At 32.5% G+C, this 19,072-nt stretch overlaps 1 protein-coding gene across 7 annotated transcripts in view; it reads right to left on the reverse strand.

The window, feature by feature from the left end:
- The window catches only part of LRP1B (LDL receptor related protein 1B), a 1,877,633-nt gene that overhangs the window by 106,366 nt on the left and 1,752,195 nt on the right, over positions 1 to 19,072 (reverse strand). For 6 of the 7 annotated variants that reach the window (XM_081051911.1, XM_081051912.1, XM_081051910.1 and 3 more), the window contains 3 exons: positions 18,075 to 18,209; positions 14,753 to 14,872; positions 12,073 to 12,314 (listed from right to left, as the gene is read on the reverse strand). In XM_081051911.1, coding sequence (XP_080908037.1) covers positions 12,073 to 12,314; positions 14,753 to 14,872; positions 18,075 to 18,209 — 497 coding nt within the window. Of the gene's footprint in view, positions 1 to 12,072; positions 12,315 to 14,752; positions 14,873 to 18,074; positions 18,210 to 19,072 lie in introns of those variants that run through there. The other variant, XM_081051913.1, reaches the window with a different exon arrangement.

The following is a 19,072-nucleotide window of genomic DNA, read 5'->3' on the forward strand; positions in this document are numbered from 1 at the left end:
TCTGTTGTCTAGCATGAGCATAGAAAATTATCTATTTTCTCTTTATCAGATAATATTCCCACTGTTTTCTACCATAATGGCATCCTTTCTAAAATAGGACATATATTTCATGCAAAGTTCCATTTTTTGAAATTTAAGATTTTCATTTTGTTTTACTCATGATGAAAAAAATGAAAACAAAAAGAAAAAAGAAAGAAAGAAAGAAAGAAAGAAAGAAAGAAAGAAAGAAAGAAAGAAAGAAAGAAAGAAAGAAAGAAAGAAAGATAAAAGAAAAAAGAAACGGATGGATATCTTCCCATTCTCTACCACTAAACCTGGACTGCTGACAGTTAAGAACCCCTAATGTTTATAGAACATTCAGAAGTTTCATGTAGTGACACTTTTTCAGGTAAGCAGGCTCACGAAGATTCCACTAATGGTGAATTATAGAAGAATAAATCAAATTTAAGTCACATTACTTGGGTAATAAATGCTGCTTAGAGAAAGGGAAACATGTTACTTTTCAAGGCTAAACGCAAGAGATACTCGTGAGTTACAGAGTCATTTATATCTATACATTTTTTTTTTCTGATTCCTTGATGAAGAAATTCCAAACGTCATTCCAGTATCAACTAAAGTAGTTATGGGGTAAAGGATGGTTACCTAATAAATTCAACCTAAAGTCATGAATCATCAGTGACAAGATGATTCGCACAGAGTAATGGCAGCAGGGTGAAGCTGTTATCAAGTGTTCGTCCTCAGTGACTCGTAACATACTAAATGCTCAATGATTTTCAACACTAAAGGGAGCAGACCTGAACAGAAGAAAAACAACAAGACAACAATGAGATGGTCCTATTGTCATGGAAAGTATGGCCAAATTAGGAAATCGCCCTAGTGAGGTCCATAGCCATGAAATAATCTTGCTTACTTGCTCACAGTTTGAACAGGATTGTGAATAGCACAAGCCATAAAAAGGGACTCATATTAATATTGGCTGGAGAGTGGAAGACAGGAGCTCCTTTTGGGTCTTGTTCTAATGACAGAAAATTTATAGAGAGGTTCAATACCAATCAGATAAATACACAAAATGAGAAAACACTAGAGAAGTAAACTGAAGTTCTGGGAGTGAATGGAGTCTGACATAGGAAAACAAACGGGGAAGCTAAGTCATTTGTCTCCAAAGAGGCTGAAAACAAAACAAACAGATTAGATTAAAAGGAAGAATAAAATACAAAACTCTCATTTGCCCCTTTGGGTAGTTCATTAGACAGATATACCGATGAACTAGAGGTACTAATGTAATAAAGATTGTATAAGAGGCTGCAGAGGTATATGGTTACCCTGACAACAAAAGGCACTGCTGGTACTGATGCACAAAGCAAAAGACACATTTTGACTGCTTTCTCCACACACCTGCTTTCTTTTCTAATAAGCTCTCTAAATACACAGCCGAAGTTCTGAGGCTTGAGGTATTTTTTGTAGAGATATATTAGTCAAATGAATGAAACACTTAAATCTTACAGAAAAATTGGCAGCTTGATTGTAACAAAATTAGAGGTTACTACTTTAAACAATCCTTTACAGCTGTGTAAGATATCCGCCATAATTCCAGCTTCAGTAAACAAAAGATATAAATTTCTGGAGACATTTCATTTATTTAAGGAAATAGGAAAACCTATGAAAGAGGTGTTCAAGCATTTGAGCAAGGGAAATATCTTCTTTTTAACAAAATTCCTACAGTTAGCAATACACTTTAAAAAAATACAGTTAACACAAGGGGAGATTGAGGTGTTGTTCACATATTTTATTTGTTTGTGATTTTTTTTTGTCTTTGTGAAAATCTTAAAAAAATTCAGTTCATTTTACTAAAGTTAATTATCTCCTAATGTAATGCTATTAAAACAATGATGTAAAGCCACTCTGCAAAACTTGTGTGTGTTTGTGTGTGTGGTGTGTGTGGTGTATGTCAAGTAATGAAAAGCCATTTACATTTTTGATCTACAAAATATGAATCAGATTAAATTCTCAGAAACCAGAAAACAGAGGTAAAATAATGACAAATTCTGAACATTACTAAATTTGATGACTTAGTGATATCATAAAATATCTAAATATTTATTATTTCAATCAAGAAGTTTATATAGCAATGGAGAAATAAAAAAAGAATCAAGAAAAACAGTAATATATAGAGCTAGAATGTGTAAGATATCCAACAACCACTTCAAGGATAAAATCCATAGCTTCTATCTGCAATTTATTTTGAAGAAGAGATTATTTCTATCTGAGTAATTTTAAAGCTATATTTATCTACATTAGGACCATGTCAATGTGAAACAAATTCCTATTAGATAGAGGAAAAAGAAACCAAATAAAAGTATGTCATTCTCAAACAATTTCCAAATAAAAAACAAATTTGTTTTTTCAATAATTCAATAATTTCTATGTGATTTTAACAGTTTTTAAGCCCATTGAGTATCTTTATACTTAAACTTTTTTTTTATGATTCACACTCTACCTCCATAAGAAGGTTTTGAAAGTTGTCAAAACCTTCATTCATACTATCAGGTAAACAAAAGATATCATAGAAGACTAGAAAGGGTACTACATTTGAAATCAGAAAGTGGGTTTAAGACCCAGTCCTGGTTTCTCTACAAATTGTGTGTGCATAAAATAAAGGCTTTGGTTTAGATTTTCTGTAAAAATCTTTACCTTCTAAATACTAAATTATGTAACAGTTTAAAATTTTATCCATTCTATGTAAATCTGCATTTTAAATAGCGTTAAGCATGTAGCTGATGCCGATTATGAACTCCATGCTTCGTCTGTAAGTGAAAAATTTGTTGGTATTTAAGGGAGTACTTTTGATATCATCACTTTATGTGAACGACCTGGAATTAAGGAATCAAGGTGACTTCTTACATTTACAGTTTAAACAAACATGACACTTGAGTCATGAACGTATCTTCTTTTTTAACAATATTCTTATAGTTAGCAATATAACTTTAAGAAAATATAGCTAACACAAGGATAGACTGAGATGTAATACAGAGTTACCTGAAAGCAGAGATTATAAAATGGTCAGTTGAGGACAATTTAAAGCTAAAAAAACAAAACAAAACAAAACAAAACAAAAATCTTTAAAGTAGATTCTAACTTTAAAATTAAAAACATATCACTTAAAAAAATCAAACTTTTGTTTGTTTGTTAAAAAATAAATATATGTAAGATAGTATACCAAAATCAGGCCAATATTACAGAAGAGCAGAGTCCGCCAGCAGCAGCCCCCTGATTTAATGGGACATGGGTTCAGTTTGCCCTTCTCACTCGGGTGCCTAATCTACATCCAATCTGTTTCACTCATTTATAGCTGACTTGAAACTCATGCCTTAAAGTGGCAAAATAAGTTGACTTTAATAGAGAAATCACATATCTACAAGAAAGGGGTCTAAGACACGATAAACACATAGCAAAAAAAAAAAAGAGTCAGAGAAGCAAATGTTGATAGTGTGTCTCTGGAATCATTAGGTGAGCATTTTGTGGATAAACAGGAATATTTGGTCTGTGTAGCAAGTATGTATATGTATATGTATATAAATATGTACACACAAATTGGGCTTTTATAGATCAACATCTCTCATCCATCAAATTGTGTGTGTGTGTGTTTGCAAGTAAGGGTGAGTTTTATACATTATTTTCTTGCCAGCTTCATTAAAATTTGTTTCGTACCATCTTATTACTCCCTAGATAAACTGACAATACAATTTCCAAGTCTAAACAGCATCTGGAACATTAATGACGTCACCTCATTGAATGTTTCCTGGGCATATAGTTGACATTCTTCGGATAATAGACGATCTTTCTGTGATTTTGGTCCTTCAAACAGTAGCCATTCAAGCGAGCCTTTTGGAAGACCTGAACATACCTTATGTTGGCTACATATCGAGATCTCTAATGTCTGAACAAGATCAAGAGCAATCTCAATGAAAACAATGATAATGAAAGTGATGCTTAATAAAGCAGCTTTGGTTCACCAAGATAACTAAGGGAGGCAGAGAACACTGCATAGATGAATACTCTAAAGTTAAGATGCATTCTTGGAAATAAAATATGGTTTATTTGTGGCTAGAAAAATGTGTTTGTGGCTATCTATGTGTTTGTTCACAGATTTGTAAGAATATGGGAAGGGTTGGATGGAAGATCAGGATGTTTTCCCTGCACAGAACTGTAAACCAATAATTTTTCAATGGAAATCCATTAGAAGGATTTAAGCAGGGAAAGATAATGATCAGATTAATGTTTTAAGATTATTTTGGTTATGGTATGGGAATGGCTTAGTACTTAGGACCAAAAGTAGACACAAGAAAATCAGAGAAGGCTTAGTCAATGAACTCCAGAGGGAAAAATGGGGAAGTTTAATATAGATTATTGTGAGACAACAGTGATAAAATGGGATATAGCTTGACATAAAAGTATTTAAACGTGTGATTAATTGAATACTGAGGAACAGAATAATGACCTGTAAAAGATAACTTTCAAGATTGACATACTACTTTATACATACCAAATATTTGCAATTAATTATATCTTTTAATTAAAAAAATGTATCTACTTTATGACAAGTGGTGTTCTAAATGTTAGGATTACAGAACTGGCCAAAACACCAAAAATCTCTACCACCTGGGAATTTATTCATATCAAGGGGAAGTAGATAATAGATAAACATAATAGATGAATAAACGATATGGCATTTTAACAAAGTACTATGGAAATAACAAAAGAGTAGGTCATTGAGGATTCCAGGATTAGAATAAGGCCAGAAATTGCAATTATCAGTAAGGTATGGATTCAGATGATGACATTTGAGCAAAAAATTAGAATTCAGGAATTGATTCATGCAGGATATCTGGCTGAAGAACATTTTATGCCAAGAGAACATTCCTGAAAGACCTTATTTATATTACAGACAGTGATGGGTTTGAGAAATAGAAGGGCTTCTCCAAAGAAGAGTAAGGGGGAAAGCAAGGTGTGATGAAGTCAGAGAAGTGACAGGAGATCAGATCTTTTAAACCCTTGCAAAACATTATGAGAAATTTGTCTTTTGCAGTGAGCAACTGTTGTATATTTTTTATCAGTGATATGATGTGATCTTATTTATGTTTCAAAAGGAACATTCTGGTTACTGCGTTGTAAGAAGGGAAGCAAGGAGACTGGTTAGGGAGCTATTGAATTAATTGAGAAGAAGGATGATGGTGGTTCAAAACTAAGTACTTTCAGTCAAGCTGATGTAAGGTAGTCAACTCCTGGACATAACCTTGAAGGTAGATGGAGTAGTATTGTCTGCTTTTGAAGTTATGAAAGCAGAAGGTCAATGATGACTCCAAGATTTTTCCTTTGAGCATCTGGAAAATGGAGTTGTGATTAAATGACTGGGAAAGGAGACTTTGTGGACCATATGTGAAGTTTATTTTTAGGTGTGCTACTTTGGGGATTTTCTTTTTAAAACATCCAAAAGGAAAAGCAAAGCAAGCAGTTGGGCAGAGCCTGATATCTACTAGGTGGTTGTTAGCATATGGATATATGTTAAACCATACAAACTCTAAAGGAAGTGAAAAAAGACAGAAAGAAGTTCAAGTTCTGAGCCTGGGGGTATTTCAATATTAAGAGAGGAGGAGAAAATAATCTAGCAAAAGAGACTGAGAAACTGAGAAGAAAAACAAGAGACCAATAAAATAATATATTGGTGTTTTATCTTAGGAGCATTTTGTATTTCACGGTTATTATTACATGAAATGATGAAACATGTATTTAAGGTTGGACTGGAGACACTGATTTTTTTACTATGTAGAGAAAGGGTTCCCAACACTAACGCTGCTGATCTTTTGGTCAGGATAATTCCTTGTTGTGAGGGACTAGCATTGTAGGGTGTTAAGCAGGCTTCTTGGCCTCTACTCACTTGATGCCAACAGTGCTCCCCATTTCTGACAATCAAAAATATCTCCAGGAACTACCAAATGTCTCCTGGGGTGGGAGGTCATCCCCACTTGAGAACCACTGATATAGAACCACTGAGTGCTCTGGGAAGTAGGCTTCCTCAATGACTCATTGTCACCAAATTAATCAAATACTTGTTTGTTCTCATTCTCAAGCTCTTTCTTAAAATATAGTCTTTTCATCATTTTTGTGACTCTATATTTTCTCTGAATGCATTGGCCATAGCTTACTATCAATTTAATCAGGTTTAAGAGATTTGTTCCAGTCTTTCTTACTTCCCTTGTACTCTCTCCCAGATAAGCTAATCTAGCTTCATGGTTTTAGGTATCTCAACTATTCTTCTATTTCTTAATGCAGATCTCTAATCCAGAGGTCTAAGATCAAGCCTTGAATAAACCACTTGAATATGTGACATCTCAGTTTGATCTTTTACAATCATCTCAGATATAATATGACTAAAACTGAACCCACAGTTTATAATCCTCAGGAACCATCAAGCTGTATAGTTGAGAAATATAGGAATCAGTCTTGAGTCCTTCCTATCCTCATTTTTGACATTCATCCTATCTGCAAACAATTTAGTTAATCTTTTCTTCATTACCTTCCATTCCATTGAGACTGTAATAGTGCAACCTACCACCTTTTCTAAGATGGACCACAATCCTCTGACGTGGTCTCCTCTTCTCGCTTTTTCTCCCACCAAATCCACCCTCGACCTACAGAGTAAATTAGTTGTTTTAGATATAAACAAGCTGGTGTTACTTCCTTCTTATCCCTTAGGTCTTAGATCAAATATGCTCTCTTCAAATGGGTGTTTACTGATCATCCTATCCAAAGAAGACTTACAACATCTGAGTGTTTCTTACTAGATCATTATTTATTTCTTTCAACATACCTTTCAAAATTGGAATTTTTCTTAGTATTTATTTATGAGTTCACTAAACTTTGTCTTTGTTCCCTAGGAAAGTAAACTTTAAGAGACAAGACTCTGTCTTATCATTATTGTAGCCCAAGAATACAGCACCAAAATTAACAAATGGAACTTGTTAAATAAAGCTTTAGGTGTGAATTAATGAAACTTGTCTTGTTCTCCTTCAAATACTATACAGTTGATCAATAATTTCTTGTGGAATATTAATTACATAATATATATTATATAGCCTTGTAAAATGTATGTTCAGTAAAATTTTAAATATTGATACCAACTGTTACGGAGCAATGTATCTTTAATCAGTATGTATTGTCGAGTACCTGTCTTAAGCAATCAACAACAAACAAGACACAAAATGGTAATAATATAATGATCTGATAGTTTTAGATTACTTTCAAAGTAGTTATAACAAATGATTACAGTTGTGGACTGGTTTCAAGGAACACAGATGGTTTTAAAAATATTCTTGCTAAGCAAGTATAGACAGTTTCAATTTAGAATTATGATTACAATAAATTCAAAATAATAAAGAAAAAAAGAAAAAAGGAATAAAAAAAGAAACTGTCAATTTTTACCAGTACCCAAATGTCGGTTTTTGCTAAAACTTATATATATATACATACACTCACTTAAATGTGGGTGTATATACACACCTAAACACTTAAGTGTGTGTGTGTTTGTGTGTGTGTGTGATATCACAGTTTTTAGCTAGTACTTCAATTAGAAATTGAAACCTATTAAAAGATAACTTAATTGAATATATTCTTAAAAGATTTTCAGAAAAAAGAAATTCAGGCCTAATCAACTTTTTGAAGAATATGTATGATTATTAATGAATAAAATTATAAGCATGTTCATTAGAACATTCTCTTTTGCATAACAGAAAATATGCCAAAAAATGGTATCTCATATTCACCTCTCAAAAACAGGTAGATCAGATGAACCATTTGTTTTGCTCAGGAATATTTCTTGAATGGTAAAAATCTAATCTGCATTTCTAGTCATTTGAATTTTTAAAAGCATTGACCTAATTTATAGTGCATATTATCATGTAGTTTTCTGTAGAGCATTTCATACTAGAAATGATAAATTGCTAGAAAATATGTACAATTGTTGCATAATGCTATCATGTTGTATTCTGACTACTAAAATTCAGAAATCTCATTATGCTTTACATATAGATTGAATCATGTCAGTCTTTTGAGTTAAATTATTTAAGAAAAAAAGCCATTCATTTTGTATAGCTAAGGGGTTTATAAAATCATAAGCATTTCTATCTATAAATAACTTAGTCTGCATTTGAAATTTGAATTTGTAATCATAATTAGTTTTCCAACCATTTTCACAAATTACAGAAGAGTGTTTCCTTCAAGACTTCCAAAAAACAGATCATATCAAAAATTACCTTTCTTTGGAATGGACTTCAGTTAACATTTATTTGTCTGAGTTATCTTCTGATTTCTGATACAGTGTATTTTCTGCCTTTTGGGATGGAAATATTCAAACGTTTTCAGTATCTATGAATATGCTTTCAAAATATCCTGCTATCACATGGCTATCTCCTTCCATTTGGTTCACTGATAACGGGGTTACAAACAGAGTACATATAGTTTGATTTGAGTATTTTTTTTTCTTTCCGGTCTGATTCAAAGAAATAAATTAATGTTCTATATTCAGCTTAGGGAAAAGTCTTGAGTTTCATTTTTTCTAGAGGTGGAGAATTCTCATGTCGTATCATTTAATATTCATATTAAACCTTTGATAAAATAGATTTCATGTTCATTAATCTAATGAATGATGAGCTTGTGACCATAAAAGAGCAAATACAATACAAGGCAGAGTAATTCGTAAGTAATTCATAAGTAATTCAATTCTTTATGCACAAGACAGATTTCAGAGGAATAAATACAAATTGTCCAGATAATAACTGAATAAACTATGTCACACATCATTTGGAAAAACATATATATTTATGATTTTAGAAATTGTCTACTTCAATACTATAGTTATTTTTCAGATGAATAAGCTGAGACTCAGAGATGTAACAGGTCTCTCAAATTAAAGTCTAAATTTTGTCACATTGTAGATGCATGGGCGTAGGTAAGTCATTTAATTGCTCTAGAATGCGTACTGCTCATTAAATTAAGGTGTTAAGTATGGCTCTATTCCATGTTTATAATATTGAGATATTGGGATTATAAAAAGGTTTAGGAAGCAAAGTTAAACACTTGCCCTCATCAGTAACCTTAAGTACTTTTTTAAAAAATGCATAGGTTCGATTTTCTATGGAATGCTTAATGACTTAGAACATGGTACTAAAACTCACAGCTCAGAGGTTCTAACCTATAATTATGAAATTCAGTGAGCTATACTGGGCTCCTAGAAAATGTAGTCTACTCTTCCGTACTTGGGTAGGTATAAAAAGAGAGAAAGAAAAAAACAAAAAAACAAACAAACAAAGAAACAGGAAGAATAGATGATACAATACAGATAATCACCACCATTAAAATATTAAATGAAGTTTCATATCCTATTAGAAAAAGGCTCATCAATAGCTTTGACATTGGTTACAAAATATTCTATACCGCATTAATGAAATTAAAGATTAAAATAATGCATGCAAATAAATATATAATATACAAATGAAATATATACATTTATATTTTGTGTGTATAAAAGTAAACACCTAATTACCAAACATTAAACAAATTTCACCTCTTATCTACAATAAACACTATTCACTAAAGGACACTGATTATATATGATCAAACACTCCCAGGATAAAATCAAAATGATTGTCAAATCATTTTCACTGAAAATTTATATTAAAAACAATTATAGATTTAAGTATTTTTAGTAACTATGAAATTCAGACAAGAGCAAATTGCAAATAATTTTTAATGTGATAATGTGCATAATAGAGAACATCTTGCTAATCATATCATCAAACACATCCTTGTCATTGTCAACATCATAGCCGTCATTATCCTCATTTTCCTGTTAATAACAGGCACCTAGATAGTACTTATTATGTGCCAAACACTGTTAATACTACTCTACATACATATATGTATATATATATATATATGTATATATATATACATATATGTATGTATGTATGTATATCTTCTTCACTAAAACTTTATGAAATGAAGAGTACAGAGAGGCTAGGAAGCTAGTAAGCAACAGGAACAAGATTAAAACCCTGGTAGTGTAACTCTATGATATACACTCTTTGTCTCTTCATTAATAGATACAATTGTACCATAGGAGCAATGTTTTTGCAAAGCAAACTTCTGTTTTAGAGATAAAGAAAGTGAAAGCTAGCCAAGACTCTTAGTTGGCCTTTTGGTCTGATAAAGAAAAAGGAGATTACATGTGAGCAATGGAGGGCAGAGTGATGTACTAAATTTCTTGGTTCTGTCCAAGAATGTTTTTAATAGAACTAAAGCTATTGTGTAACACTATGTACGAGGATGCAGAAATGAAGAAACAACTCTGATGTATATGGATTTTCACTCACAGTTAATTTAATCTCACCTGAATTTGAAAGCTAATATTGCTTCTTTTAAAATCAATTTCTTGTTATCTACTATTGATAAAAAATATGTCCCATATTTTTATCAAATTTTTATCAAATTGTATTTATGTAGTTCAAATCTTTATGATAGAGCTGACCCAGTGGCTCAGGGAGTTGGAGCTTTGTTCTCCTAACTCCGAAGGCTGCCGGTTCGATTCCCACATGGGCTAGTGGGCGCTCAACCACAAGGTTGCGGGTTCAACTCCTGGAGTCCCGCAAGGGATGGTGGGCTCCGACCCCTGCAACTAAGATTGAACACGGCACCTTGAACTGAGCTGCCTCCTGGATGGCTCAGATGGTTGGAGCATGGGTTCTCAACCACAAGGTTGCCAGTTCAATTCCTTGAGTCCTGCAAGGGATGGTGGGCAGATCCCCCTGAAACTAAAGGTTGAACGTGGCACCTTGAGCTGAGCTGCCACTGAGCTTCCAGATGGCTCAGTTGGTTGGAGCGAGTCCGCTCAACCACAAGGTTGCCTGTTAGATTGCTGCAAGGGATGGTGGGCTGCACCCCCTGCAACTAGCAATGGCAACTGGACCTGGATCTGAGCTGCTCCCTCCACAACTAAGACTGAAGGGACAGCAGCTTGAAGCTGAATGGCACCCTCCACAACTAGGATTGAAGGGACAACAGCTTGACTTGGAAAAAAAAGTCCTGGAAGTGCACACGGTTCCCCAATGAAGTCCTGTTCCCCTTCCCCAGTAAAAGCTTTAAAGAAAAAATACTTTATGATAGATCCCACTGCAAAAGGTAGTGAGGGCTTTCAGATATGTATTATACATCTGATTATTTTCAAATACAAAGCTTCAATCACATCCTACGGTGATAGTACTTGACTTTTTGGTTGTGTGGGAATGGGCCAGGACCCATAAAAATCAGTATTTATCTGTCATTTTTCTCCCAGGTTACTTCAAAATATAAAATACACAATAAATTGACATGCACTAAAACAAAAAAAAAAAAAAAGGAGAGTCTATGATCACAAATCTAAATAAATTTTCTAGTTTACTTTTCTCAAAAGGAATAATCATGATAATCAACATGTCCAACATATACCAGCAAAAAATATTTCTGTTTTGGATATTCCCTAAAATATAGTTATCAGGAGTCAGAAAAAATGGTTACTCTATGGAGCTGATCTCTTGCCCTAGAAAATGAACGTATTTCTCACATTGTTAAAAATGAAACAATTTTCTCTCCATATTTTTGACAGTATACTTTCCACCATAAAAACAATTAATGGTTCCTAATCTCATCTCATGATGAAAGAAATCTTATGTTCATAAAATATTGTTTAACATTATAAATATAAAATGTTCTAGAAAGGTTTGGTATCTTTTATTACCATTCTTATATAGCTAAGTTAAATACATTAAAACAAAAATGTAACAGCATGAAATTAAAAATAAATTATATACAGTTATGAAAATAAATGAGTAGAGAAATGTTTTGTTTCTATATAGAGAGAATTAGGGGGAATCACTGGATATATTAATTACCTCCTATAATCGATATTGTGATTGATGTATTAAAATTAAACAGGAAGGTGGGAAATTGTAAGCCTTCAGATAATAAATGTTATTTACTTACAATCAAGCCACTGTTTGCTTGCCTTTTTTCTCTGTCATGGACCCTTTTGTAGAAAATGCCGCCTGGATTAAACTGAGTACTCCAAATAATCATATCTCTTTGATAATACACATCCATCCCTGTTATCCTTGAATTATGTTCAGTATGAGAAATTTGTTGATGATCGCCACTGTAGTTGAATGGATATATAAAACCCAGGATATCAGTGTCATTAGCAATGTAGAGAACTTGATCTTCAGAGCCTGGAGATTATTATAATAAAATACAAAAATAAAGTAAATTTCAACTAATGTAAAATTAATTATTGTTCTGTTAAATTATGTTGAATTCTTAACACAGTTTCTTGCTCAATAAAAATGACCAACTTTATGCATTCTTTTAATCTTCATGACATTTTTAAAATTTAATTTATTGGGGTGACAATGGTTAGTAAAATTACATAGGTTTCAAGTGTACATTTTGATAATACATCTTCTATATATCACATTGTGTGTTCACCACCCAGAGTCAGTTCTCTTTTCATCACCATATGTTTGACCCCATTTATCCTCTTCTACCAACGCCCCCCTTACCCTCTGGTAACCACTAAACTGTTGTCTGTGTCTATGAGATTTTGTTTCTTTGTTTGTTTGTCTTGTTCCTTTGTTGCTTTCAGTTTTATAACCCACATATGAGTGAAGTCAATTTGGTTCTCTAATTTTTCTGTTACCATATGCCAAAATTAACTCCAAATGGATCAAAGACCTAAACATAAGACGTGACACAATAAACTGCATAGAAGAAAACATAGGTACTAAACTTATAGATCATTGATTCAAAGAGGATTTTATGAATTTGACCTCAAAGGTAAGGGAAGTAAAACCTAAAATAAATGCATGAGACTATATTAAACTAAAAAGCCTCTGCACAGCAAAAGAAACCATGAACAAGACAAAGAGGAAACCAACCAAATGGGAGAAGATATTTGCAAACAGTGCCTCCAATAAGGGGATGATATCCAAAATACAGAGGGAGCCAAAAAAAATGTACATACATTTTAAGAAAGGAAAAAAAACACTGTATTAAAGTTGTAATACTCAATATATATCAATAACAAAAGATGAATACAAGTCATGTGTATACATTTTTATGGTATACACATGGTATATACACATGGTATATGGTATACACAGGTATACATCTGGTATATAAGGAACTAATACAACTTAACAACAGAAAGACAATCTAATTAAAAAAGGACCTGATCATGTTATTTTTAATATACAGTTAGTTACCTATGCTTTTCTAAGAGTTATTGATGTAGGTTTTCCTAGGGCACAGCTTATTTTATGACTAGAAATTAGATATCTATGGCAGACATAGATTTATGAAGAGGGATTTCTATTTGATAAGTCACAAGATATTATGTTCTGATGCTTTCTCAATATTCAGATGCTATATTGTGTTCTCATTAAGCTTCAAACATTTCTGAGCATTTAGTTTGTGCAGTTGAGAGATCACCACCTTAGGCTAACAAATGAAAATTAAGATATGAAGAATCTTCTTCTTCCAATATTCACATATCTTGTGTTCTTTTATTTTTATTATACAAAGATATCAATATTTATTACATTAAAGCGTCATCATCTCAGTGTTATCTAGAATCTTGCTAAGTGGACTTCTTGGGCCTAAAGTTTTGATACCTACAATACAATGCTGATATCATACGCATACTGAGACAAGTAAAACCCTAAATTAAATCCTGAAAGTATTAATTAAAATATTAATGAAACCATAAAGATTAAATTGTACGTATAGTACCTGCAAATTTACAAAAATAATAATGCATGAGGGATAGTTCAGTTCTATAGATTTAATAGCTCTCAGTGAATGTTTACTATGGAGCAGGCACTAGCTAAGCCTTTCACAATTTATCTCCTCCTCTTACAACAACTGTGGAATGTAGGTATTACTATTCCTATTTTACAGATATGGAACTGAGGCTCAGAAAGTTAAATAATTCCCCAAGGCCACACAGAAAAGTGTAATGCTGGGATTCAAATATAGGTACACCTAACTTCGTAGCCCATGCTTGATCCACTCAATCGTGCTGTCTTCCTCTTGTGATAACTATTTTATTAACATTGTCCGATAATGCTCTATAACTAACAATATTTAAGTCACAATATTATTTAGTAAAAACATATGAGCATTAAAATCCATATCTAAAAATGTCTTAAATCCATATCTGTCATTTAATTTTTTTAAATGATATACTTAAATGGAGGTGGTCTGAATTTGAAAGCATAAATTTATTTTAAACACTTTTAAAGTCTTATTCAAAAGTCCATTCTCCTTATAATGATCATCTTTAACCTGCTATTTATATCCACAGTGTAATTTCTCAAATACACTGAGAGTAGGCCATAAAGATACTTTACATCCTATCACATTGGCTTTTAAGCTTTTACCCCTCCTGATAAAATTATTTTACCAGTAACCATGTTTTTGATAGTCACGCCTATTAATCATCCCAGACTAAATTAATTAAGACTAACAGCAATCCAACTGGCAAAATTAGCAGTAGAAATTATATTATGAGACATGAAGCAATTGCTAAAATATAACACTGACCTTTTTCCCCCCATAAGATGTTTACAGCAACATTACACTAACTTTTGAAATAATGGTTATAACTTACCTTTTGCTATGCAGGTGTTATTTCTTTCCTGAAAATTCTGGTCACATACACATTTATATGATCCTTCCATATTTATACATTGTTGAGAACATGTACCAAAGACCAAACATTCATTAAGGTCTGAAAAGAAGAGCTCACGATAGCATCATCATACCCCCAATTAGTATTTTCATTCCTTCTACATTTCCAAAATGACAAATTTCTTTTGTCTTATTTCAACTTATTTCTATTTCTTTTGTTGTCCTTTCAAACTCTATTCTGCAACATGTGCAATATTTTTAGGCCATAATAATGCTTTGACAATATTTTCAGTATAATAATTCATCAGTTGTTTGTACATTGGTTGTTAATCCACTTAACCTATTGAAACATCCATTTCAAATTTCTCTATTGTATTCATTTGAGTGAATACTCTCTAATAAACATGTCATGAGGTTTCCTTTTAAGCTTGTTTCTCATTACCTAATTCTACACCTTTGTACTTGTCATATACTGTTCCTTTGCCCTTGTCCCCCTTTACACAAAGAATTTCTACTCATCTTTCAAGATCCACCTGACCTGAAGCCTTCCTTGGTCTCTATCGGTATATAGTAGTGACTGATCATCCCATAGTTTCCACACTATTTGCTGTTTTGGTATTTTTCTCTTATAGCATTGTTCACACTATATTTCACAGGATGGTTACATATTAATATCCACTACTTGACTGGCAGTTGCTTGAGGGCATAAATTATGATTTATTCATTTTTTATTGCCAGCATTTTGCACAATGCCTGGCAGAGAAGGAAGATACGGATGTATCTGTAATACATCTCTGGATTCATATAGATGAAGTAACTATGTAATAAGAAGGGCTATGTGAATTAAACAAGAAACCAGATGCCTATATATAAATAAATATATAAATCATAAGTAATAAATAAACAAAGCACAGGCGATATTCTGTGTCTTAGCATACGCCTCTAATTGTAGTGGCTTGAGCAGGTCCAGGATTGAGGTTCAGTGATTCTGGTGGATTATCTACTTTGTCTCTTTTCCTCCTCTTCTTTGGCTTTCTATCAGCATAATTCCTCTGCTCTAATTATGTGGTAAATCTGTGAGACAAATCCTTCCCTTGAATTAGAGAACTTAAAGATAAGTGCAGTAATAATAACTATCTTTAGTTTAGCACTCAACATTGTTCTAAATGCTTTTGGCAGAGACAAGGACTTTCCCAGTGACACATGTAAATGACAGTGTTGAGGCTCACACTCACGCTTTCTGATTGTGTGGTCTCTACTCTGATACTTTGCCCAAGGAGAACATAAGCACTCTGATGACAATTAATTTCTGTTTGAAATGTAGAGTAAAGAGATTTTTTAAAAATATGTTTACTTGTTTTAATGAATATTATGCCAGGGATCAAGTAAAATAGATATTATCAGCACTGAACCATCAAAAAGTATTACAACAAATATTTTTCATTTGTTTGTAACCTGTAGTTTTAAATAGGAAGTGATTTGTTACTGTGGGTTTCCTTTGATATGAAATAAAAATAACCAAAACCCAGCATAATTTGATAAAATCTCAGCTCCCTCACATGGCCCTGTAATGGCTAGCATCACCACTTTCTCTTCATCTCTAAAATAATGTCTGTATTATGAGCTTTGGAAGAGAATGGAGAAACACCATACATGTCCAATATCTAGACCAGTGTCTTCCACACAACAACTGCTATTCCCTTTCTATTTCTCTTCTGCTATTCTGTGTTTTTGTTTTTCTTTTCTTTAGACATTGCAATTGAAGTGTTTTGTTTTTTATATCAAATATCAATTTCTTAAGCTTTTTTTTTGTTTTATGAACTATATAAAGGAAGAACATAAATTTAAATTCTTTGAATTGCAAATCAAACCAATGTCTATCATCTTCTCCACACCAAATCAAAACTCTTTTTCTTTACTATTAAATCTCCATTTATTAAATTAAGATGAAAATTTTATTGTTCAAAAGTTATTTGCACAACAAAATTTTACAGAAATAGTGGATTAATAGCAATTTAACTCAGTGTAGCTTGTAGGTTATATTTGCCATGAAATATAATTAAAAATAAAGAACATTTTGGGACTAGTATTTCTAAATTTTGTAAGTATATACAGGACACAAAGCCTACTATTCACAAATATGAGCAAATTAATGTTATTTGAAATGAAAATCTTGAAGAGACTTTGTGTGTGTAGTGTGTGTGTGTAGTGTGTGTATGCATGTGTGGTATGTGTATGTTTATATACAATTGATAAAAAGTGTCTAGGAAATAACAAATATTCTAGGCTTGAAAAATAATTCGCTTTCTTTTGAAAATAGAGAAAACAAGTCGCCAGTGTTCAGTGTTTCATTTTAATGGAGAAATGAAAGGTCATGAATAATCCAAGCCAGTATATTACTCACAATGTATATAACTATGACATGGATACACTTCTTTCCCTTTGGCTGAGTATAATTAATTTTTTTCAATGACTCCAATTTCATTGATGTGACATAAAATCACTTTTTTTATTTTTATTCAAGAATAACACAAAGAGATAATAGAAAAGGAAGCATTAGGTGAAAGCACTTTAGGACTTGAATTTATCCTAGATAAGCCAGACTTAGGTGATTTAGGTTTGGCTCTAATCAAATAATATCAATTTTAGTGGAGAAACTTACAGAAAGTACATATAGGTCTGTATTTTGTAGTTCTATAGTTAAAGACCTGACTTAAATTATATTTACATATAACTTACATATTTGCTGGCTATCCTACATGCTCAATTTTTAAATGATCTCAAGTACTCGTAAGCTGACAGAGATTTATTTAGATCCCGTCTTTGAATTTTGAAAGACAATTCTTGGTAATACAAAGCACTGTGGTAGACATGGTGTTAGAATAAAAGCCCACAACTCTCCAGAAGTGAATTCCTATTGCAGGACTGCAAATGCTCAATTGGAGAGAAATGGGTCATCATAAACACGTTATTTCATGAAGTGCCTCTAATTCTCTAATTGTTCCTGGACCAGCAATTTCATTATTTGTATTTCAAAACAGAACTGTAACAATACTATTGAAATTCCCGGAAGTCTGAATCAGCTGCAGGAAAGTTTCCATAGCCTCAGTGACATTAGCTTAGCCTTAAAAATACACAGGATCCTGACCCCAGAACTTTCACTCTCATAAGTAAACAGGTATCCCATAGACACACAACATTTTGATGAAAATCAATCTCGTGTTATCTCACAATTTTGCAGCTTTGGGAGTCTTTTTAAACATAAAGATTTAAGAGAAAGCTGTTGAGGAAATTTACTATACCTTCACACTGCCTGTTTTTCATGTTTCTCTGAAATCCAGGCTTACAGCTACAGAAAACAGATGTTTTTATTTGATTACAATATGCATCATCTCCGCATGGATTCACATTATCTTCACAGGTATATTCAGTTGTAGCTGGGATTTAAAATATGATCAAAATTAATATAATTCGAATTCCTGAAGTATTAGTTTATTTATTTATTTTTCTTAATTTGAAATTATATGTATTTTACCATAGATGACTCTTTGAATTTATAAAATTATGGTCTTCTCTCCATATAAACCCTCATTTCTTATAAAGGTACAAAAGAAGATAAAAACTGAATTCATTTACAGTGAATATAGCTTAGAACAAATTGGCAACAGCTAATATTTACAGCTGTTATCAAGCTATGCTACTTTCTAAAGGGAAATCAAGAATCGATGATTCAAATCACAAGCTACCTTTACAATATTATGATGTATGCATACTGCATCCTTCTCTAAGAACCAAGACATCTCTGAGAAACTACCTAAGGGTGTATTCAGGAATACAGTCAAGGGTACTACCATGTTACCAGAGCAGGTAGGCTCAATTGGCAGATCTTAAACTTTTATAGAATGGACATACGTCTGAGGATTGAGTGTGTAGCATGTTCCAATGGTCATGGGTTGCAACACAGGTTAGCACGGACTCTGAGTTATATGTAGTCCCAGCATAGTTGTTAGAATTTCATTGCTTTATATCCCATTCAGCAAAACATTGTAGAATGCAAATAAAAGAAGGGACATTATTATAGGGGCAACATTAAATTAGCTTTATTTTACCTAAACAAATCAAATTATTGAGTAATAGGAGAACTTTAATTAGCAGAGCTAAAACCGTTATTAATTCCCACTAACTCTTGAATATTTTACAATTAAGTAAATTACACCAGTGGAATTATACTATGAATTAGATATATGGGGCCATATCCTGAAACTCATTGCTTCATCATCGAGTGGGGAAAAACTTAGAT

The sequence above is a fragment of the Rhinolophus hipposideros genome (assembly GCF_964194185.1).
Source record: "Rhinolophus hipposideros genome assembly, chromosome: 6".
NCBI classification, from domain to species: Eukaryota; Metazoa; Chordata; class Mammalia; order Chiroptera; family Rhinolophidae; genus Rhinolophus; species Rhinolophus hipposideros.